This window comes from Protopterus annectens, chromosome 5.part0 (genome assembly GCF_019279795.1).
Source record: "Protopterus annectens isolate FY-2018-M chromosome 5.part0, PAN1.0, whole genome shotgun sequence".
Classification (NCBI taxonomy): domain Eukaryota; kingdom Metazoa; phylum Chordata; order Ceratodontiformes; family Protopteridae; genus Protopterus; species Protopterus annectens.
In genome coordinates this window covers 816,874,397-816,899,201 of record NC_056735.1, presented here as the reverse complement: position 1 = coordinate 816,899,201, position 24,805 = coordinate 816,874,397, and the positions used below count along the sequence as shown (strand labels likewise).

Genomic DNA, 24,805 nt, shown 5'->3' with positions numbered 1-24,805 from the left:
AATGTCAATTTTTTTGTAATAACTTTTCTAGCAACTGCCAAGAGAGCCCAAAACATTTTTACTCTTTCTCTTTTGCAGATACAGGAAGTGTTATATTCATTAGTATTATTGACCTAGTTAAAGAGCAGTTAACCATAATCTTTTAAAATCATACTTATATCTTCCCTATATACATTTTATTTTTCAAAATCTATAAACATGTGCATTCAATGAGCTTTTATATCCTTACTGCATCTCCAACAAACTGAAGAAGTTGTTTTATTAAACCTAGAAATTTTTTTATGGAGTAACAAACATTGTATGTATATATTTCCACATTAAAAAAACTTTCCAATATAATCTTGAAGAAGTTTGATTAACTAATTTAAGTTGTTGTTTGTCTTTTCGGCTTTTCCCGGTTAGGGGTCACCACAGCAGAACTCCGGTCTGCTAATGATTGGCAGTAGATTTTTTTTATGGTGCTGAGTTGCCAGCCCAACGCCCAACCTACAGCAAAGGCACACCCATTCATGCATGTCTTTCGGAGGCCACTCGACCATGGGGAGGACATGCAGACTCCCCACAGAAGGCACTCCAGCTGTGAATCGAACAGGAGAACTTCTTGCTGTGAGGCAACAACGTTACTGCTGTACCACTGCGGCTTGACTAACTGATTTAAGTAAAATGTTTTATTCGTACCATCTATTGATTCACTTAAGCCACTACTAACTTAAAAGTTCAGGAATTTTGCAACAAAATTATTATTATTAATATTATTATTACTATTATTTCCAATTAACTTATATAATTTGGACAAACTTCCTTTGTAGGTCATTCTACTTTTGATAATAGCATTTGTATATTCATATAGTGGAGGAATAGCATTCTGTTCTCTTCACTCATGTTATCCAGAAATTCATTTAATTTCTTACCAATGGATAATATTAACTGGTTAGCAGATTCATCCATCTTTTACTCTTTCATTAAATATTCAAGGGACTTAATTTTTCCTTTTTCAAAGCAATCAGACCATAATACTAGTCCATTCCTTTTTAGTAAATTGATTTTAACATTGTTCTCAGCTTCCTTTAATCTAGAGGTATATGCAATGGGAAAGCACAATAACTTCCATTTGATATTAATGGTATAAAAAACATATTTCTTACCTGTTTTAAAAATTGAGTTCATATATGCAGAGTCTAAAGACTGAAGTGAATTTCCTTCTAAAGTAAATTTTGTTTACCAGATGAAAGGATTATTACATATTGTTAAGTTATCATATTTAATAAATATGTGTGAATTTAATATGATCTGCTCCTGGATGGTTTTCCATTGACTAGTGTAAGCTGAGTCTATCCAGAGTATAATATAGTTAAAACGTGCAGCAATAGAATACAATTCTCCATCTGGGAAGCTAATGCCACTGTACCATCATAATCTTATACAAGTTCTGTTAGCAATTCTCAGTTTGTGAGGATACCATAAGAATGAAGTTAACATTTTTTCCATTTCTTTACATGCTTTTTGTCAGCTATTAAAGCTATTGAATGGAATACATCTACAATCTTGAGTAACATAATAATTTTAATAAGTACTAACCCATCCTCTAAGCTAATAAGTGTTTCTTTCTGTAGTTTATACACTTTTGTGGGGCGAGGGAGTATGCATAGGGGGGTATGACAGAGCTTGCTTTGTTCTGAATACTGCTTTGTTTCTGTGTTGGTACTTAATGAGTGCACACTCATATATGTTGCTAAACAGGTTTAACTGCCTGCACTACCTCCTTGGTGTGATATGAGTATCTCATTAAATAGGATGGCACAAGGTAAACCATCCCCTAACTTCCACTTGGCTATGCTCATGCTCCCACCCTGACTAAAATTCTGTCACTGTCTCATTTATCCTGAGAAGCTTTAGTCTATCTATACACAATCTCCACTGCCTCTCTTCTGACTAGAATAACTTTTCAATTATTATCTCCTTCTCACTACTATAATGTCCTATTCTCATCTTCACTCCTCTTATGCTTCCTGAATCTCGATAGCTCTGTTTTTTCAACACTTTCCTCCTCCTTACCCCTCTTTTTCCATGCAGACTATCACCACTTTAACACAGATTTGATTATTCAATAACACTCTGCAACTTCCAATCTCCAACTATAACTTCTGTCTCTCTTAGTTACTATCCTGCCAATAATGCATTTAATTTCTGTTGGCTATCATAAATGTTTACCACTCTTCTGTAATTGCAGTCTTAGTTCCAGTGCAAGGTACTGTAACACTACTAATTTCACTGTTAATTATTCAAACCTGCTCAATTATTTACTTATATAATAATTTTTGTAATTATTATTATTATTGTAACCATTTAAGACTTCATACAAAGCTTTTCTCTTCAGGCTTCCACTAAAATTGGGCCTGCTGGTCTTTTCTGATAAAACTCAAGCCCTGCAAAAACTACAAGCACTGTTGGTTTGGTGACTCCCTACTGGATGATGAATGTAAATTTCTTTGCTTATTTGTGAGTTGCTTAAACTGTTTTAGCTGCTTTCTGTTTTACTTGTTTCATTTTGTTTTCTGTTTTGAGAACATCTGCTTGGTGTGGTGTTTTTGTATTGTGCATTAGACAGAAATTATCCAGGTTGCTCATTTCACATGTTTTTTTTTTTTTTTTTTTTTTGCTTAACTTGTTTCTTGAGTGATACTTAGATACACAGACCTCAGGATTTATAAAACTCCATGTAGGCACCATGTAGGCCTACATGGAATGTATCTGTGTATACAGCCATGGTTCCGCCTCAACAAGGTGCCATGCATAATAATGATAGTGCACTACTGAGAGAGAGACAGCATAGGAACAGGGATATTGAATCAGCATAAAGAGATGTTTAGAGGCTACTAATGGTTGTGGATGCCTGGACAGATGTTATGTACATGGTATGGCTCCCTGTAATGTAGCCTGCCATTGCTGACATGCTGTGAATTGCATTAAATGTGTAATAGTAATTTATATGGTTATATATATTTTTAATACTTTTCTTCATGTCTGCATGGAGTGACATGAAGTGCAGCAATGCCAAGCCATGCTTACATATAAACAGCTGACACCAGCTACACATGTAAAAATAGAAACCGGATGTAATCAATTATCCTAATTAGGTATCTTATTTTTCCTTTGTATTTTTTTTTTTTTTGTAGGTGCTGTTTGTGCAGCATGGTGCAAAGCAATGCAGAGCCAAGCACTGCTTATACATACATAGCTGACACCTGCCAGACATCTAAAAATAAAAACAGGATGCAAATAATTATTTATTTATAGGTTTGTTTGCACTTGTTTGTGCTGTGTGGTGTGGTGCTCAGCAACAATAAACTATAATAAATAAGTAGTATATGTGATGGTATACTAGTTTCATAATATCCACATAGCTAAATGGATATAGTTATGACCTTATGTGCAGTAGGTCCTGGGTTTGAATCTATAGCAGGCTGAATGTTTGCAGTTTAATGTAAAATGTTTGTTAAATTAATAAAATTGTGAAATATGGCATTGTTGTGCTCTGCTAAGCTGTGTTCAACCATGCTAAGGACCGCATAAATATGCTAATGGCTACCAATGTTTGCACAGTGCTAAGCTTTGCTAAAACCATGGTTGTGTGAATTTTTGTGCTGCTCAGCTCTACTTAGCTGGTTTGTGCACTGCTGAGCAATGCACAGCTTTTTTAAATGTTATTCAATGACGTGTTAGGGTTTAAAAACAGCCTATATTAAGCACAATAGGTGGGAATTCTGCACCATTCATTGGAGTTCAATTGACTATTGATATGGCAGGTGGTTTTGGTGAAGGTGTGTGCTTTCGGGTGTAGAAGTGAGGTATTCAGGAGTGTAGGATTATGGTTGGGCTCCTGGTAAAAAAAAAAAAAACATGAACTTAGGCTGTTGCAGGGTGGTTTCCAGGGCTCAGAGTGTAAGAGAGAGGGCTAAGACCATTTGGCTAGGAAACTCTCCAATGTTACTGGTATCCCCCACACAGGTGAGGAGTGTCTTCACCATTATGTCGACCTGAAGAAAAGAAAGAGGGGAACCTTGGACACCTGGGTCCAAGAAGCTAGAGCAGGGAATGCCCAACAAATATGTAAGTAATTTGTTCTCTGTTTTACCAGTATGCAAGCTGAATGTCTGCAAAACTGGTATGCATAATGGTGTGCTTCTCTCCCAACAACTGCAGCTGAGATGACTTGCAATGTTGAGTCCCACGCAAAGCTCCTGGTCAGGTTGAGCCATGAGTGTGGTAAGTGCTAACTGTAGCGCAATAAGCAAGAAAGAGTGAAGCATTTACTGCAATAAAGTATACACAAGACAAACTGTAGTGCACTAAATTGGCAAGTACAGCTGTAGTGCAATAAATGGGCAAGTAGAGCTATAGTAGAATGAATGAACAATAACAACTGTAGTGCAATAAACAATAAACAATACCAATAATTGCAAGCAAAATGGCATACAGCATGATTGTGTTGTCATAAACATTCCAGTAGAGCTGTATGCATTGATTGTCTATGTTAAGGTTCCTGCACTCAAGTGCATCACTGTAATAGTTGTAGAATGCAAAATTAATGGCCTGCAAACTGTATTGCTTAACTCATAGTAATGTCCAAGGCTGTCACCAGGTCAATATTGGTCATGCAATGCTCTCTGTTCCTCCTACTTCAGGTAATAAAGGTATATGGGTGAGGTAGCCCACTCCATGGGCAGATATTGTGTGTGGACTTCAAAGATATGTCAAACAAATATCAATAAAATGAGTTCACCAGCATTGTTAATTCTAAAATAAAGCTGTATTAATATATGCAGCACAGTCGTATTCCATGTATGTATGTTCTACAGTCAATACAGTCAATTATAACACTGTAATAGTTCTAGAATGCAAGAAGAATATCCTGTAACTTGCATTGGTCAGCTGATAGTATGGTTCTGGGTTATCTGTAGGTCAGTATCAGTCACTCAGTAGTGAGCAGTGACTCAGTAGCTCAGTCTGTTAAATGCCTTATACATAGTGCATTTTCCACACACAGTACTGAGTTCAAATCCAATGGTAAATTTTCTGCATCAGTCCCAAAATGCTCACATTTTTCTGTCTTCCCAGGAGTAATATGTATATGGGTGAGGTAGCCCATATTATGAACAGCTATTGTGTTTAGATTTCACAGAATGTTAAAATCAGTAGCAAGAATGTGTTCACTAGCATTGTCGGTTCACAAATAAATCTGTTTATTTACAGTTTGGCTATATTCCTTGCATTTGTGTACTAAGCTGCTGCAGTCAATTATTACATTGTTTGCAGATGTCCCCTGCAGTCACAGTTATTGGGTTATATCCCCATGCCTCCCAACTAAGTCATGATGGCTGTCTAGTTTATGTACTGTACATAAACATGCCTCTCAAATGTCATGATTTCTGGTAATGTAATTAAAACTGCATAACCTGTCTGTCACAGGATTACCAGAGAAAGACTACCTGGAATGCAATGTATTACCAAATCCACTTACAGAACATCTTGGTAGTTATATAAGTCCACATTATGTGAAACTGCTCTGGGTAGTTGTGTACCTGCATTTCTCATTGCTTGGCTCATACTGACCCATGTTAACAGCTTGAGAGGTATGCACATGCTACATCAGCTATAGGAGAATTGTAGTCACTGTACCAAAACTGACACGACACACCTGCAGATTATTTATTATCAGTATATGCAGGGATATAATTTGCAATGCCACTAATGGAATGTTTTTCTCTCTCTCCCCACCCCTTATCATAATTTATTTATGATTGTTATTTATTATTATGACTTAATATAAATATATGTTGTTAAACGAACTATATTTTTGCAAAATGTGATGTAATATTGTTATATGTTATTATGATTCAATATTAGCATACTTTGTTAAACTAGTTATTTTGTTGTCCTCATGGCTTACTTTTTACTGGCATGCTGTGACCATACTGACTGTTATGTTATTTACTGTTGTGTTACACATGCTATACATTAATATGCATTTGTATGAATTAAAATTATTACATTTTATTCTGTTAATACTAACAATGGTTTGGTTATTACTAACTTCAACCTATTGCTATACCTCTATCACCACAGCACATCAAGGTAGGCCAGTTCCAGCTGATCCCCCTACCCTGTCCCAATCAGCTGTGGCATCAGGTCCCAGCACATCTGGGACCTAGTCCGGTGGTGCATCTCTACTGCTCCTGCACGTTCTGCAGCATCAGGTAGTACCAACCCACAGGATGGAGCCCGGCCGTCCTCTAGGAGGGGTGGTAGAGGGGGAGTTGTCACCTGAGATGAGCTGCTGGTCATGGTGTGAAGAATAGTCTACAGTGGGTTTGATCGCCGCCTGCACCAGATTATAGGCATGCTGGCCAACCTGATAGGGCAACCTCGCCACGGTGCCCAGCCTCCAGCACTACCACCCTCAGGGCAGTGAAGGAGCAAGGCTGACAGTCCCATAGGTGAGGATTTGAGTCATGCTGCTGCTGCCATCTGGAGGCACATGGGACTTTGATTCCACAAAACCCTTCCTCTCCTAGGTGTTCACCCCCCTAATGTATCACACACCACCCTGTCTGCTTCTTTGACTGTCTTGTCTGCCTGCAAATACATCCTCACCTACCTAACTTACCTCCTCCACATACACATATCTCCCTTCCCCAACATTCCACTCATACCTTAAAAAAAAAATGGGCACCTCTCCAAAAAAAAGAAATATTGCCCTATACATAGTCTCACCCACGTGTCCATTGGATACAAATAATTTGGTCCAATTGACTTGCCAATGCAGTTATGTTGTCCTCACCCCTTTCTCTGTGGGTGAGATTTCAAATCCACGTTATACATTCTGTCAATGTGCACAGTTGTTGCTATACAAGAAATGGATAGCTATGGTTCTTTGCTATACCCCTCCTGCATATCCCTACCTGCCTTCCACTATGTTTTCCCCCTGTTTGCACTCCATTTCACCACTTCACTATTTCCCAGTTTTTCTTTTCTTTATATTTTTTTAGTGTTATGCTGCATGGTGAGCTGCATCCTGCAGATTCACTAAGCTCAGCTAAATAGAGCTATATTGATTATATGTTTCCTTAAAATTCTATAACACATTTACAAAAAAAAACATCTGCTCCATGTTTTGAAACTGACACCATCACACTGGCAGATCAGTGCATTAACTTGCCATGCCACACAACTCTTACTTAAAATAGTTGCTTAGGAAAACATAGAGATTGACAGTTACCATAATTAAGACCGGCTCAGCATAGCTGTGCAGTGTGCAGTGCCATGCAAACTTGAGTAAAACTGAATGGAAAACATGGGAGTGTTCCTGGGACTCTGGTGCATTAGTGCACCACTACAAAGCCAAAGACATAACAATGGATGTAAGCGAGTCCTCTGACACCAGGTACATTTTCTTTTTTACCAGCGATGTGTAGAAAGATACCTGCTAAGGCATTAATGGCAAAATACATGTGCAACTGGGACCATGATGCAGAAATACATCATATAAAGCCTTGCACATACTGATGGATGTAGAACATGATTGTCCCATCCTGTAGGTGTGCACATATGTCTTGCAAATAGAGCTGCTGCACCATTTGCTCAGTAGCTCAGTCTTTAAATGCCTCATAAACAGTACAGTTTTGCCACACACAGTGCTGGGCTCAAATCCAGTGATGTGTAGCACTGTATGTTCAGTATTGTAATGCCAGCAATTAATGACAGACTCTTGCACTCTTTATCCACACAATGCATGTCAAATGAATTGACTGCTTTTAACTGATGGAAGTCACAGGCCTGCGGGTAGGAATGCACTTACACTTCACGTATCTCTATAGCAAATGTATATGTGCATAAATTGTCACGTCATGCAGTAATATGCATCCACAGAGAATTTCAGCTCAGGTAATGTGAATGAGGGCCACTAATATCAGAGTGCACCACACAGTCCTTTTAGAGTCACAGTACAGATTACCACAGCTAAACAACGAACATACACATATGAAATCCCTGCTTGTAACAAGGACTGCCCTCATACACACTGCAAATTACTACCAGACTGTAATATCTGGCCTGGCAGATGACCAGATGGCTGTTATATACACTCCATCTTGCTCAAGAACACACCAAACATGGAAACATGTTGCCTAGTACGCTGTCATTGATACTGTTACCTAACAGACAACTTAAACACATCTTCATTAGAGTGTTGAGGGTGCTCTCACTATAGGTCTGCCTCTACAACAAAGCTGACACAGCTTCCACAGTTACTCCTACAGTTTGTTGTCCTCCAAAGCCTTTACACTCTCTGCCTTTGTCTATTACCTGGAGCATTAGCTGCAGCCTGTAGCATACCCATCTCTATGTAGAGGTGTCTGCTGCAGACATGTCCTCTGTGATGATGTAGTCTCCTCATCCCAGTAATGTCCAGCGGTTTCACTTTTATAATCTTGAAATACTAAAATATCGAAACTGTATAATATCGTATACAGAAATGTTGATTCCGCCGTTGTGTTGTCACATTCGTGACGTGCGGTGCGGTTTGTGGATTTAGCTGGGGATTCAGGTTAGTGGTGCTCTTGTAACGGTACTGGGTAGGTATTTTAGTGTGTGTGAGTGTGTGCAGTGGTGGGTTTTATGTGTTTGTTTGTTTAGTGCCACCTCGGAGTTAGTATATATAAGTAGTGGGGATGTGGGGGGTGAGGTCCCCCACATGGGGGTGCAGGGGGGCTTACCCCCATTCTTACAGGTAAGGTAGGTGTGTTTGTTTGTTTTGTTGTGTTTGTTTGTGTTGCTTTTCTTTGTTGTAGTGTTGAAAATAAAACAAGAAAACGCCACAGAACCGGAGGAAGAAAAAAACTTTAATGAGCGCTTTCGTCAGTGAATACACTTGACTTCATCAGATTAAACACAGTGAAAACATCAATTCCTTGTAAACCAAGCACCATCACATGACCACCATTGTTTTTATTATAAAATAACACTTATCAAATCAAAATAAATTGCAACCCAATATAATCTAAGGAATAAAAAATGTATAAAAAAATGTATTAAAACAAACATAGTTATAAAATGTATATGTTCTTACATATCATCCTGTATGCATATAACCTAATAAGGCCATATAAGAAGAACATAACCAGTTCACCTTTAGGGAGCATGTACAAAAAGTTTTATAGTAAGTATGTATATGCATTCATTGTTCACATTCTAACAAAATCTTATTGTATGTATACACATACAAACACTCTATTACAATAATTATATCTCTACACTGTCAAAAATAATATTCAGCTTTAATTTTAAATAACTGGAGAGGGAAATAATATCATTCAACCCAGGAGGATTAGTGGCATTGACTCTCAACTGCCACATACATTCTCTAAATTCAAGAAACAATTCTCGAGGACTCCCCCTATTATTTAGGACTACCTGGACAATGGCAATTAATTTGAACAGATGGTCTGGTTCTCCTTAATGTACATTACCAATTTATTTTTTCATTGGCCTTTTTAATGTCATAAATATGCTGATAAACACACACTTTAAAAGCCTTTTTAGTCTTATCTATCTAAAATCCTTCACAGGATTGACATAAGGTTACATAACTTACAAAAGTGCTATTACAGTTCAGTTTATGGTTCAGATGTATTGAACCATATTTCAGAATGTATACATTATCCATCTCAAAAATATTGGAACACTGTGCACTTTGACCACATTTTTGTCATCCGCCCTTTTCCATAAGTTTTATAGCCCTCTATATTTCTTTCAAGTAAGCTTTTAAAACAAGCATCTTTTTTATATACTACACATGGTTTTTCACCCACATTTTTTAACAATTCCTGGTCCCCTCTAAAAATAAACCAATTATTTTTTAATATGTCCTTGATGTCATAAAACAATGGATTGTAAGTTAAAATTAGGGCTCTGTTGAACACTTGGGTCCTACTTATGTCTCCACCCAATTCATTGGTAGCAGGAGTAATGATAACAGATTCTCCTGTACCCAACAATGGATAAAAATGTCCACTTACCTTTTTTTTCCGGAATCTCATTCAGAATTGGTTGAACAAAATAATTAGGGCACCCTCTTTGTTGTAACATGACCCTAATTTTTCCCTCTCCTCATAAAAGGTTTCTATGTCACTAATCATACGTGCTAATCTAACACATTGCCCTTTGACAAGTGACTTTTTTTGAAAGTCTGAGTGTCCACTTTCATAATGTAGGAGGTTATTTGAGTATGTGAGCTTTCTATATACCATAGATTTAAAATGCTTTGCTGCTTCATCTTTGATAATAAGAATGTCTAAAAATTTAATCTTATCTTTACGTTGTTCCATAGTGAAGCTTAGAAAAGATGTGTTAGTGTCAAATACTCAAAAATGTGTTTAAATCGACCTCACTGCCTTCCTAGAATATTAATATATCATCCAAAAATCTACCAGAGAATTTATAAAACTTAAATAAATCCGAAGTGAATATCTGAGACAGTTCCCACTGAGCCACTACTATACTGGCAAACAAGGGGGCGAAAGCAACCCCCATTGCTACACCCGTTATTTGTTTATATAGCTGGTTCTTAAATATGATGTAATTGTTATTAAGAACCGGTTCCATCAGGGTCCTAAACATCAATATTCTTGTGACTTATGTTGGTGTTGCTACATATAAAATCATAAAACAAGTCATGGTCCTCTTCATGTGGTATAACACTAAACAGATCTTTTATTTCAATGGTAACCATAATCAGTCTCTCACTGTATAATTCTTTCTCAAACAGTCCCAAGAATCCTTGAGTATATGTTGGTAACTAGAAAGTGTGGACTTTAAATGAAAATCAAGGAATTTGTCTAAAGAAGTTGTTTTTGATGCTTTAGCATCAACAATGGGTCTCGGCGGGGGCACTGATGCTCTTGTGAATCTTAGGAATTCCAAATATAGTTGGAATTTTGGGGTGCGTTTAAGCTAAATAGCTAAGTTCATCTTCTGTTATCTGATAATTAAATAATAAGTAATTCAAAATTATATCAGTATTTCCCTTAGCTATATTAAACTCATTCAAAAAACTTTCCACATAACTGTCCCCATACAGAATCCCCAATATTTTGTCTATATACATTTGTTGATCAATGACCAGCAACCTTCCACCCTTATCAGGTTTCATAATTTTGATGCATTTATAAACAGAAAGTTGTTAGGGCGGCCACGGTGGTGCAGTGGTTAGCATTGCCGCCTCACAGCAAGAGGTTCTCCGGTTCGATCCTCGGCTGGGGTGCCTTCTGTGCGGAGTCTGCATGTCCTCCCTGTGGTTGCGTGGGTTTCCTCCGGGTGCTCCGGTTTCCTCTCACATCCCAAAGACATGCTGCAGGTGGATTGGACCAGGGGCGGCTCGTGGCATCGGGCTGCCGGACTGCAGCCCCCTCAGCTAGACAGCTGAGTACTTAGTTTATTTTATTTTTAATGTAAAAAAAAAAAAATTAAATCTGTTCTTAAAACTTTAAATTTCGAGTCCGTGACTCGAAATTACACGCATGCGCATTGCGCGCTTCTAGCGCAACAGCGTTTTTTTTTTTTTTAATTCTTGCTGCAATGTTTTGATTGCAGCCTGGGGGAGCAAAGAAGGCATCATTGTGATGCCCAGAACTCCCCAGAAGTCTATGCGGTTGAGACACAAACCGCATAGACATGGAAGGGTCTCGGACTGCGACGTCCGCAGGCACGTCATGACGTGCTTGCTGGGCAGATGCTGCTGATTGGTTGTCGCTCTCTTCCCGGGCTTTATGTGCTGGGAAAAGAGCGAGAATCAGTCAGTCAGTTTAGCTTCGTAATCGAGCAGCTTTGGTTTTTGTGATCATTTTATTTGATTTCTGATTTTTTTTTTTGGTCTTTTGGAATCGTTTTTTTTTTCGGTGGATTGGATTTCATTTTGACAGCGCTAGAAGAACAGAAGAAAGAAGAAGAAAGAAGAAGAAAAGTACAGAGTGAAGGACGGGTGCTGCAGAATTAAGTAAGTAATTATGTTAGCTTAACTTTCATCTGACTATTTGAATTGTGTATTTAAATGTGAGAGTTGAAGTGGGTGTGTTTTTGACGAAGTTCTATTTTTAAACTGAATGAAAAAAGCGCTAAGAAGTTTGGTGTGTGTCTATCTTTTTCACCTTGCTTGCAGTTGTTGTTAGTTTGTTTTAGCTGCTTTGTGGAGTTTCGAGGTAGTAAATAGTTTATTCAAATTTCCGTTTTTAGATTACTAAGTGCCCCCCCCAACAGCTTCTGGCACTTCTACCTGTTGCCATCTAATTCCATTCTGTTATATTGTCGTTCAGTTCATGACAGTGATTGGAAAAGAAGGTCAGGGCAGTAAGGAGACTTAATTGATAGAAGCAAGGCTCAGGAGGGTCGGTAACACTGACACTCTCTCCTCAGTAAGGACCATGTTAAAAACACAATATATCATTTTGGGGGGAGTTGTCACCCCCCCCCCCTCATTTGACCTCTTCTCTGCCCTATGGTGAACTTCTAAGTATACCTGGGTTATACAGCAATGACAAAGACTTTTATGAAGAAGCAAGGAAGACTATTGATATGTTCATAAGTAGGGGCTATAAAAGAGATAAGGTCTTGAGATCTTATAGGAGGGTTATTGAGGAGCAGGAATGTATTAATGGTAATGTAGTACAATCTAGAAGTGATGTTTGATATTTGGATGGACTGTTTGCCCCCTTATTGAGTAATGAAGAATTAGTTTCTGATGTATAGTCTAATACCAAGTGTGCACCTTCTTTTCTCTGTAGAATTGTGTGTAATGTAATGGATGGTAATGTGAATCAGAAGAGAAATATATATTTAGTTTATACTTATACCATTTTTAGTCAAAAGGTGCTTGATTTATTTAAATATTATTGACAATTTTTGATGAGAAATTGAACTTTTTAGTATATTGACAATGTCCCTTTCATTTCTTTTAAATGGGGTTGTAGTCTGAAGGATATGTTGGGCTGTAGTAAATTTGTTTCTCCTGTGGATCCCCTTCCTATATGCCACAACTGATGAAGGGTACTTTTCAGTGTGGAAAATGCTGCATTTGTCAATTTATAGTTTATTTTTTCCATAGATTAATAATATTATATTTAAGGCAGTAAGTAGATTTACATGCAGTACTGAGGTCATTGTATATGCCCTTAAATGTCTGTGTAACATGTTCTACACAGGAGAAAGTAAAATAGCATTTAAACTGAGATTTTGAGAACATATTAGGGATATCAAAAAAATGACGCATTTTATACAGAAGCATAAAGGCAATTCTTCCTTATTACCAGGTACAATCATTGAACAAGTATCTGTCAACTTTGGTGAAAATGTTTTATTAAAAGATAAATTATTGTATAAAGAAACTGTTTATATTTTAAAATATGGTACTTTAACTCCTGTGGCTTAAACTCAGTATTTAATTGGAAATATGTGATTTGAATTGTTTGTTAATTGATTGGTCATGTGTTTTTTATATGTGTTTTTTATATGTATTTGGTCTTTTATTGATGCTTTGTGCTCCTTAAAGGCATTTTGTAGAGGCACTAGAGTTGATGAAAGTGTCTGTTATTTTTTGGTCTACAGCGTGTTGTTTTATTTTGTCCACTATAAAACCCTTCTGAAATTAAAACACGACACAGATATCTTAACTCTGTAGCACTGATTTTATATTACTTCATGTGTCCTTTCATTCATTTTGTTCTGTAGCTGCTTAGCTAGTTTGTGTTTGTAGGAGAGGCAGAGCCTATTCCAGCAATTAGTAGGTGCAAGCTATTGAAATTAGTCTTCAAACAGGCACTAGCCTATCACAAGGTGCACGCAACACTTTGTCATACACACATACACACACACACACACACACACACACACACACACACACACACACACACACACACACACACACACACACACACACATGCACACACACACAGATACATCTCATGGACATTAGGACCATACCTCTCAAGTGTACCTCATTACGAGGAACGTACCCCATTTGGGGTCTTAAAAAGTTCATGTTCCTCGAAGTTCCTCAAAGTTCCACATAGAAAGAGTCTGTCACACATTCAGTGTTAGGAATTTTTTTAAGTGAAATTCTTGGTAAATAGAAATTAATCATATAGATTCATTAAAGGATCTTCTTTATAAGTAAAACCAGCATATTTTAACCATCCTATGACCTTCCTAGTTGAAGTTGTTAGTAAGCCATTAGTATGTGTTCCACATTTTGCCCATTTGTTCCACATTATGAAGGCGAGTGTTCCTCATTTTGGCGATGGAAGGTTGAGAGCTATGATTAGGACAATCTGAAGGCTCATGAATTCATTTACAATATACATTAGGATGTGAAAGCAACCAGAGTGGAAGCTTTGCCTTTCTATGAATATTAACAGCTATAAGGCATTTTTCTCAGTCCCACCCCCTCAATGTTAGAATTTACAGAGGTTTTAACACACAGCTCAGCACTCCTGTAAGATCATAGTTGTGAAGGTTGGATTTGCTGTCCTTTATAGTGTTAGTCTCTTTTTTTCCATTGTTGTGTGGTAATACTGTGAGTAGATATAAGAAAGGAGGTAATAGATAGAAGTCACCCACATTGGGGCCAGGGGGTTGTCTTTCTGAAAAATGCTGTTAAAGTGTTTTATCTGCTGCTTCAGCAGGTCCATTGTTTGAGGAGGATTGACTTGTTCAGTATGCTGGCAATGGACCTTTCTTTGATTTCTTCCTGCAGATCCATCAAAAGACATTGCACAAAAGGTAAACCATCTGAGAACTAAATGCAGAGCCATATTTTGTGATTCAGCATTACTAACTGCCATACCACCATTTATTTTAATTATTCAGTTTGTTAGTTGTGAAAGCCTAAGTGGCCAAAACCCATTTTTAACAGTAGCATAGAGAAGAATGCTCCTGAAAGTACAATTTAGCAATTGCCTCATGCACTAAGCACAACTTTTTGAATCAAATATCAATAACAACTAATTTAAAATCTAAAGCATAGATTACCCTGTGTTAAATTATAGACTGTATTTACAGTAGGACGTGTTATGCACAGAGATCTAAATGTTGGAAAATAAGAGCAGAAATTCAGCCAGGAAATAAATAAATATCAAAGATGTTAGTTATACCTGTCTTCTATGGGTAAGCATAAAGACTATCTGCAAATCTGTTCTTTGTAACCTTGCTTTACAGGAGAACTATGGTTACATGTAAGAAGTATTCAAACACTATTGTGATGAAAACCAATGTTTTTTTTAAATAATTAGTGTCAAAATAAACTTAAAAAAAAAGGTACAAAGTGCAAAGAGGTTCGTTGCCAGAAAGGTAACAGTGCATTCTTGTAAAACTAGAAACAAATTAGGGAACAATTAGGGGACGAAAGTGAAGCCAGAGAAAGTGTAAATAGACTACATAATGTAGTTTTGTGGATTTATAAAAACAGGTTACAGACAACTATGCTATATTTTGTCAACTTCTGTGGGTACTTTGCTTGTTGTTCTTGAAGGCAAACAGTGACCTGTTATTCCCTTTCCAATATTTATTAAATGTAAAGAAGTAAGATGCATTTCTGAAAAAGAAGAGATACAGCTTTTTAGTTGTTGTAGTGTCAGTTATTTGTTTTGTAAATAGACACAAAATTCAACCATTGAAGCAGAATGGATTTAGAAAACAGGTTATGTGCAAACTTTGGTTGAAGGTGACATTTTCCTAATATTAATTTTGAAACTGTACTTTTGTTCTAAAGATATAGCCCTAGAGCTTGCAGCACTGTTATACAATGAACACATAATGCAGCCATAAATCATGTTGTTTATCCAGTATAAACTAACATAGTGGATTATGATCCTGTTGGATGATCATAACCTGTTTATTTTGTGCTTGAGAGTTAAATCTTAGCATCCATGTCAAGAAACATAATTTGGGGTTATAATATGAGAGCTGATCACAATTCTTTAGTGAATGGAGCTTTATCTGATCCATGTACTACTAGTTACAGGGAAAATTGCAAAGTGTTTTGATGGCTTTCAAAGTCATAAAACAGTTAGGATATGCCATATGTCATGTTTATGTTTAACTTTTATGCCTGTCAACTGTCCTGATTTTTATAGATGTCCAGATTATTGCTTCATATTTCTGGTTTGTTACTCATAAAAATCTGTGTTTTTGGACAAAGCACTGAAGATCGAAGTCACTAAATAATGAAATATATTGAAGATTCAGAGTTTGTATCATTCAGAAAATATGTGCTAACACAAATCCTGTTCTAGCAACTTTCTAATATAAATGGAACTGAGGGACATGCTACCAATATGGACATCAGGCAGAAACAAAACTTTTGTTCAGCTGCTGTCATTTGATGATCACTACAGGTAGATTTTATTGTTGACTGCTAGACCCAATTTTAATAACTTTAGCAAGGGGTACTTAACAATTATTAAGGTCAGGAGGGACATGTGCCATTCAGGCACTTAACTAGTTTGCCTTTTTCTGAATATCAGAGCTTACTCAGCATAAACAATATGCATTGCATGGAGTGTGCTGAGTCAGCACACTCCATGCAATGCATATTGTTTATGCACACTTACACCTCTCCTTCATGCTATATCATGTGTGTTTGGAGAGTAATACAAATCATAGGTTGTAAGATTACATAAGTATCAAGGGATCTAAATATCTAATGTTCAGAAATCCAGTATGACCTGATGTGTTCCAGACCACAGCTTCTCAGATGCACCACAGCCTCCAGACCACAGCTTCTCCTCAGGTGCAGAAATGGAGTATGAAGTACTGTTTGCAGTATACCGCAGAGGTAAGTGTTCAAACCAATGTGTGTATGTAACAATGTGTGCTGTGTAGACTATTCAGCATGCGCCATACTGACTGAGCATTTATTTCATGTAAATAAGTATGATCCCATTGCACCATAGCCACACCCCGTCTTGTTGGCCACACCCCATCTTGTTGGCCACACCCCGTCTTGTTGGCCACACCCATCCAGCTGTCTCCTGCAGCCCCCCTTTGATTTGAAGTCTCCAGCCGCCACTGGATTGGACACTCTAAATTGGCCCTAGGTGTGCGTGTGAGTGTGCCTTCTGTGGAAGGTTGGGCGCCGGGCTGGCAACTCGACACCGTAAAACTCCACTGCCAATTAATGTGCGGACAAGGTGATCCGCTGTGGCGACCCCTAACCGGGAAAAGGCCGAAAGAAGAAGAAGAAGAAGAATAAACAGAAAGTTGTTAGAGTAACAGGGTTTGTGATAACATGCATTTTCTGAAAGATGTGAAGTCTGAAACTCAAATGTATGCCATTATTTGGTGAATTCAGTCCTCAGATCATCCCAATGATTTGCCAGAAAACCACAAATTTTATGAGAAATAGATAAATAATATGAGGCAAAAATCTGGACATTCTATGAAAATCTGGACAATTGAGAGGTTCACCTGTCATTGGGAAGCATGTTTAAAATGCAAACTGCTGGCTATGGGGAACAATTCTGTATGAGACCTTCCTCACACAGACCACGCCATTGTGACAACTATACTATCACCACATATCAACAGAGGAGTACTGCAGTCCATCAGGTATGTAAATGTTTTTGTGTACAACAGGTTGCAGATGGGTGAATAGACTTATGAGGAATAGTGATTACAGCATTAAGACTGTCTTAGACATGTGATAATGACATGTCAGTGACCTCCTGCTGTCTTACACCTGCATAGTACATACAAAACATCAAGGGTGCATTGTTTTTTGTCATTGTGGCACACTGGTCACATTGGACTATCCCTTTATAGTTGTTGTAATAGCACACTGCTATTCATGTGGTATTGTTCATATGACATATTATTGAGGGGTTGCCTATAGGGGACACACCACAGTACACCTGATTGTTGGGTGTAGCTGTCATGGCACACACGGGAATACTTGACTAACACTACTATCTCAGTTGTATCCACACACTTTGTTTGTTTGCACAATGTGGAGTATGACATGTGAGTAAGCAGTGGTTAGTGCCAGCCATTTTGGCCTTGCCATATCTGTACATAGTTTATGTCCACATATGTGATCCTGTAATGTGCTCCCCTTTTGTTATCTTTAAGGAATTATGTACCACAGATGCCATGCACCCTTCTCGGATGCAGAAAATTAAATAATACTGTAAGCACTAAGGCAACATAATCACATCTTACTATCCAGGGGAGACAAAGCAAGGAACAGCAGACTGCATTGTGGGAAGATATTTTCCATGATGTGAATGGCATGAGCCAGCAGGGCAGGACATATGAGTAGGTTCAGCACCGATCAACCGAATTGAAAAATGTGCACAATGAGGGCAGCAGATGTAGTCAGGGATTGTGCTGTCACTGGTGGAGGCTTGCAGCAGAACAACTAGTCTCAGCCACGGAGGAATTCCTGGTATACCTAGGCACACACAACAGCTCCCAGGCAGACATCACACTATACATTATGGAGGTGGGTGCCACAGTTTCCACAGCTGAGGAGCATGCAGGAAAGCTTACTGTGATCAGTATTGCAATATTGTAGCAGTCACTGTGTCAGCCTCTAGATACGACTCCAAGTCAGACTGACAACCAGTCAAGAGTGGAGTCCCACAGGGATCGGTCCTGGTTCCTCTCCTGTTTGGCATCTACTTCTCAGAAGTCCAGGTCAACATGGAGGGACTCTGGCTGACCAAGTTCACAGGCAACTGCAAGCTGGGAGCCATTATTAACTCCACAAGTGATGTAGACATCCTATAGAAAGGCCTTACTGAGACCAATGACTGGTGTCAAAAGCATGGCCTTAAGCTTAATGCCAAAATGCATCATCATCCCCTTTGAGAAAAACTCAGTTTCCCACTAATTACCACATTGATGGGAGCCCACTGAACACTGAAGGCATTATAAGAGATCTGGGGAAACAGGTTGACAACAACCTCTCCTTCGACCACCACATTGCCACTGTGGTCAGAAAGTCCTTCTATATGGCACATCTCATTACCAAGGGTTTTGCATCTAGGAAGAAAGAGGTCATCATCTCCCTCTACTCTTTCCTCATTAGGCCACTCATCGAGTATAATGCACCATTTGGCATGTACCTCATAAGACATATGCAACAGCTTGAAAGGCCTCATGAAGAGGATCCTAGAGCTTAAACACATGTCCTACATGGACAGACTCAAAATACTCCAGCTATTCTCTGTCTCATATTGTCTACTATGAGGCGATCTCTGCTTGACTTACAAAGCCATGTCTGACCCAGCTCTGTTAGAAATGCTACATCAAATGAAATCCCAATCCCTCCATGCCACATGCTCTAGAGACCTCAACCTCATTACCACAATCAAAAGAACATGCTGGATGGACAGGTTCATAATCCAGAGACTGCCCATGCTCTGGAATAGACTTCCCATACATGTCAAGCAGAGCACCTCACTGTCCCTCTTCAAGAGAAATCTTGATGAGTGGATAGGAAATAGAAAGTTCTCCACAGGAATCACTCCAGTGGCTCTACTTGATAGGGGCACTACAAATAATGTCGGATGGCATGAAGCCAGGGCACGTCTTTGGGCTAGGCTTATAAAGGCTCCAGAGACATTAGCCTAGTACACACCTATGAACCTATGAACCTATATTAAGTGGGTGTCAGGTGTTTGTTTTTTGGCAAGGAGATTAACCTCAGTTATACACTTATACTCAGATTGTGACGAATACAACAAGTAACACAGTAGCTACTATAAATGTGAGCTATATAGACATATTACCTTGCTGTGCTGCAACATGCTGTGGTACTGACATTACCACACCCTCAACATTTCATAGGTTGGTCAGGTATTACTTAAGGCCATGGTTCTTCTCCTGGTAAGCATGATACTTGTATTGTTAAGGAACAATCATATTATACCAATGTTAAGGGACAGAATAATGCCCTATGTAAACATAACTATATTTGTAAACACTGAAGGATGTCTTTACATTCCAGTCTGAAAGAGGTACCTAAGGTTTCTAGAAGGGGTAGTCACAGGAGTCTAGTTCAAGAAACAGATACACTTTGGCAGTTACAGTTAAGAGCAGATAAAGCGCCTAATTTAAATGAGGCAAGGAATCTAAAATGCCTTTTAACGTACAACAGATTGAAGGTAAATACATTAGGCAGTGAAATTTGTATTTTCATCTGTTTCTTAAGAGAGTTGTACTGGGTTTTTATGTGTTGTTTTTGTAAGTATAGTGTCATACTGATTAATTAAAAGGTAAATATTACTGGTCATGTTTTATTTGATTTATTTCCAGTGATTGTTATAAAGGTCCTGAGTTGAATTTGTATTTTGTGTTGAAGTAGTGCTTTGTGGACAAACATGGAGAAGAAAGTTGTTATGAGTCTTGGTGGCTTTTTGTACACAATAGTGCAGGTATTAATGTACAGCTTTTTTTTTCTTATTGCAGGTGACTGTGGGGGTTGTTGTCTGTGCCATACACAATTTGATGTCAGTATCTCTTCAGACTCTGATGATGATGGTGGCCACAGTAAGGCACAGGTGGGTGTGTCAGGGCCTTAATCTGTTCCACAGGCAGACATCCCTCTTCTGCCCCCATTGTCGCCACACACAGTCTGTATGCCCACACATATCCCATTCCCAGAGGCCACATATATTGGATAGTCAGATGATGTGGATATTGAACAGGAAAGTGTGGCAGCTATGGCTCCAGTGAGTGTAGACAGAGGGGAGTGTGCTGTCCACACCATGACATGGCAGACAGCAGTCCCCATCAGGTACTAGCACTGCTTCTGAACTTGGGCATGGAGGTGCCATTGCAACTCCTGGCAGAGCAAGTTACCATGTTCGAGGCTGGAGACAGTGAACTGTTAACTCTACCATAGCATTGTCAAATGCATTTCTCCTACAGACACACACGCCACCTCTCCATGGTCCATTGTCCATGCTTCCCTCCTGACTCACACACATGCTATCTACTGTTTGGGCTATCCTAGGCCTCCTGCACCCCCCAGACAACACCATGTGCAAGTGATGATACCTGTGCCACATCCCTGTCATCCTTGCCATAGATGCAGGGAAATGAAGCTATGTGTCTGATGCACAGGGCGACTATATTACTTAACATGTACTTATGTAATGCAGTGTTGATTCACCATGCCACTTGTAGTGGTTAACGACAGATACTGTATGCTGGCATTTGTCATGAGTGCACCACATACATTTGTGTACCTTATGTTGCTTGATGTTGTATTGGCTGTATAGCATAGTAGATGAAAGACTCACTGTAAGGACATTAACCTACTATGTGATGTTAGTACTATATGCTTGTGGGAGAGATTTGTCTAGCGACTGAAAAACACCGTTGGAACAGAAACCTGCCTAATAGCACACAGAGCACCTCAGTGCACCTCAGCACATGCCACCTGTCTGATTGGTGGCTGGGTGACCATCATCTCAACACAGGGCATCTGCCTGTGTCCCTCTTGGACTGGGGCAATATGTGCTTATCCTGTAACTATGGGTATGACAATGTCTAGGATTGTGAGGGCTGAATGGCCATTATTCTAGTTCAGTTCAAATATCCCATGGTTCCATAACATGATGTACAATGCTCTAACAGGCTCAAACACAAACATGGCTACATTGAGGCTAGCACCACTTCCAGTCACTGCATACAGGACATGCCAAGGCACACACATAGTGCAAGTTGGCTGTATGTAGATGTTCACCTATGTAATGGTACATACTACAGATCACAGGATGTGTTGCATGCAACAAACCTCATGTCTGCTAGTACTATCAGTTTAGGACATATTTTGCTTGTTGACATAAGCTTTCCTTGTTGTGGTTAGTACTTTGGGGGCCACATCACCCACTAGAAATAAAACACTGCAAAACCCTTTCTAGGTTTCCAAGTTTATGCCATATAGATATATATGCATGCACCAAGTGGGTTGGAGTGAGATTAGAACCCCTACCTATCTAGTCTTATACACTATAGATCGCAGTACTTATCGCATGTGCCACGGCTTACAGCAAGTACTACACTGTCAGCTGGTAGTCTTAAGGTGGCTGACATCATCAGGCATTGTAGAAGAGGGTGGTATAGAAGCCAGCAGCAAGTTATAGGCCCAAAACGTGCATAACCATTGTAGGTGGATTGACCATGAGACAATACCTGGAATACACACACACACTAAGTGGGATGGAGTGAGATTAGAACCTCTACTTATATAGTCTTATACACTATAGTCTACAGAACTTATCACATGCACCACAGGTTAAGTCTGCAGTATACATAATTGCACACACAGTACTTGTGCATTACACAAACTAGGCTTGTGTTGAACAGCATCTGTGGCCTGCAGAGTGATATTGCTTCATACTGTTATCTGCATCTAGTATCCTAGCAGTGGGATAACTGCTTCAATCCTAGCTATGTGTGTACATTTACCAGTATGGCCATTCGTGGCTGTTTGCAGTTACATAGCAAAACCTGTGGGCAGGAACAATGTGGCCTGTCCATACGTGCATTGACAACATTATACATTACACCACCTGCTCATCTGTGTCTGTCTACATGGTGGCATCCAGCAGGCACAGGGGATGTGTAGGTAAGTGGATTATATACTGTTGCTCCTTAGTTTGGATCCTTTGAGCAACAGTATGACTGTGTGATAGTCCATAGTTACTCACCATTATTAGGGTATGTTGGACAATACAGACATCTACATACATATTTCTCTATATGACAGGGATGTATATATAAATGTAGCTGTGTATGTTTGTGTGTGTGTGTGTGTGTGTGTGTGTGTGTGTGTGTGTGTGTGTGTGTGTGTGTGTGTGTGTGTGTGTGTGTGTGTGTGTGTGTGTGTGTGTGTGTGTGTGTGTGTGTGTGTGCGTGTGTGTGTATGTTATGTATATGTGTCATGTAGATATATGGGGAGAGTGAAGGTATCATTTTAATATATATAGCTATATATATTGGTATATATCTATTTGACAAAACATAGCAATAGCTATACTGTGCATGTGAGAGAGTGATAGTGACAGATGGATATGTATACGTATATGTCTGTATGTATAGACATTTGTACATAACAGGTCATTTTGATGAAGAGGCAACAGAATTATGCTCATTTTAACTAAATGCCTGGGCATGTCCAGTGGGACTGTCAGTACTGATAAAGTGACTCCAGGCCACAGATACCTGTACTCCAGTCCAGAATATTGTTTGTTACAGACATTAACATCCACCCCTGTTTCTACAGTACTGTACTTCACTAAAAATGTCTATGGCATTCCCCCGCTGTGGGCTGTACTTAATATGTGACTGAGGATGGTAATGTTACACCACCAACAGATTGACAGGCTGTGTACCTATCAACTGTCCTGATGTTCACAGAATGTTCTGAGGTTTGCCTCATATGTTTGGTCTTTTTCTCATACATTTGTGGTCTTCTGGTGAATTATTGAATATTGAGACACTACATTATACTAAATACCAACAAACATTTGTGTTTCAGACTATATATCCTTCAGAAAGTATGTAATAATGCAACACCTTTCATTCCAGCAACTTTCTAGATTAATGGGAAAAAATATTTAAAATCTGTCCTGATGTTAGGACCTTTGCCCCCAATCTCACCCATGCTAGCTTCCCTAGTCCACTGAGTCAAACAGGTCATGAGAGAGAGAGAGAGAGAGAGAGAAGTAATTCATCACACAAGCAACTGCATATATATGTACATTGTTATCCTGTGTGACGACAGACATACAGTGTGTGAGCGATATCTATGTTACAGCCCTGAGATTGCCTGGTCCACTGATATACCATAGCTGATTTTCTGTTAAAGCAGTTATATGGGTACACTGCAGTGCTGGGGGTGGGGAATGGTCAGCTTGGGTAGACAGTTGTCCACATATCACATGTGGCCAGTGATTAAAATCTCCCTTGTCTGATGTCGTGAATACTCCAACCATGAGGCCTAGTGAATATTAAGGAACACATATTATTAGACTGGGGATCTGTAGTCCCATGTGGATGTTCCATCTGTCCAAATAGCTCACTTTATTTTCTTGCATAACAGCAGCAGATCCATACATATGATACCGTATCCAAATGGAGAGATGAAAAGTCAGCAAGCAAAGGGGAGTAGTAATGTTGAAATTGAATTCATCCTCAAGTCTTGGTGAGTACCTTCACGAGGTGGACCCCATTTTCACAAAACCTCACCAAGGCGACACTGATATATAGACTGTATTTATATAGCATATATCTGGAGTATTTCTCCCCGTGCCTCCACTGAAAACAGGCTCTGTGGAACCTAGTCGGACATTCCCGGTCAACAAATGTTAAATAAATAAAAAAATAAAAAATAAAAAAATGAAGTAAGTCAAAAACAAAAAAAGATATCTGGGTGCACAAGACCCAGGATCAAAAAGTGCTAGATCCTGGTATCTGCACTGGTTCCAGGACTGGAAAAGATGACAGTGTAGAATCCTCAAAACATGAAAACAGCACTACAATGGGGTCAGGCCAGGTCCAGGGGGAGGATGGTATCCCTGTTGTAGAAGAAAGTAGTAGTCCACAAAAATCACAAAACCTGATAGGCCAGAGAAGAGCCATAAATATGATAAAGTGGACTATTGAGGATAAGAAAGAAATTATGTATTGATACTACTATGTAAAAACCCAGAATTTCCAGACACAAGATATACAAAACAATTAAGAG

At 38.9% G+C, this 24,805-nt stretch overlaps 1 protein-coding gene across 1 annotated transcript in view; it reads left to right on the top strand.

Annotated features, from left to right (window-relative positions):
- Positions 1–24,805, top strand: part of LOC122802213 (olfactory receptor 52N2-like) — a 50,114-nt gene that overhangs the window by 9,149 nt on the left and 16,160 nt on the right. Inside the window, exon 2 of the mRNA XM_044071875.1 lies at positions 20,518–20,598. Coding sequence (XP_043927810.1) covers positions 20,518–20,598 — 81 coding nt within the window. The remainder of the gene's footprint in view (positions 1–20,517; positions 20,599–24,805) is intronic.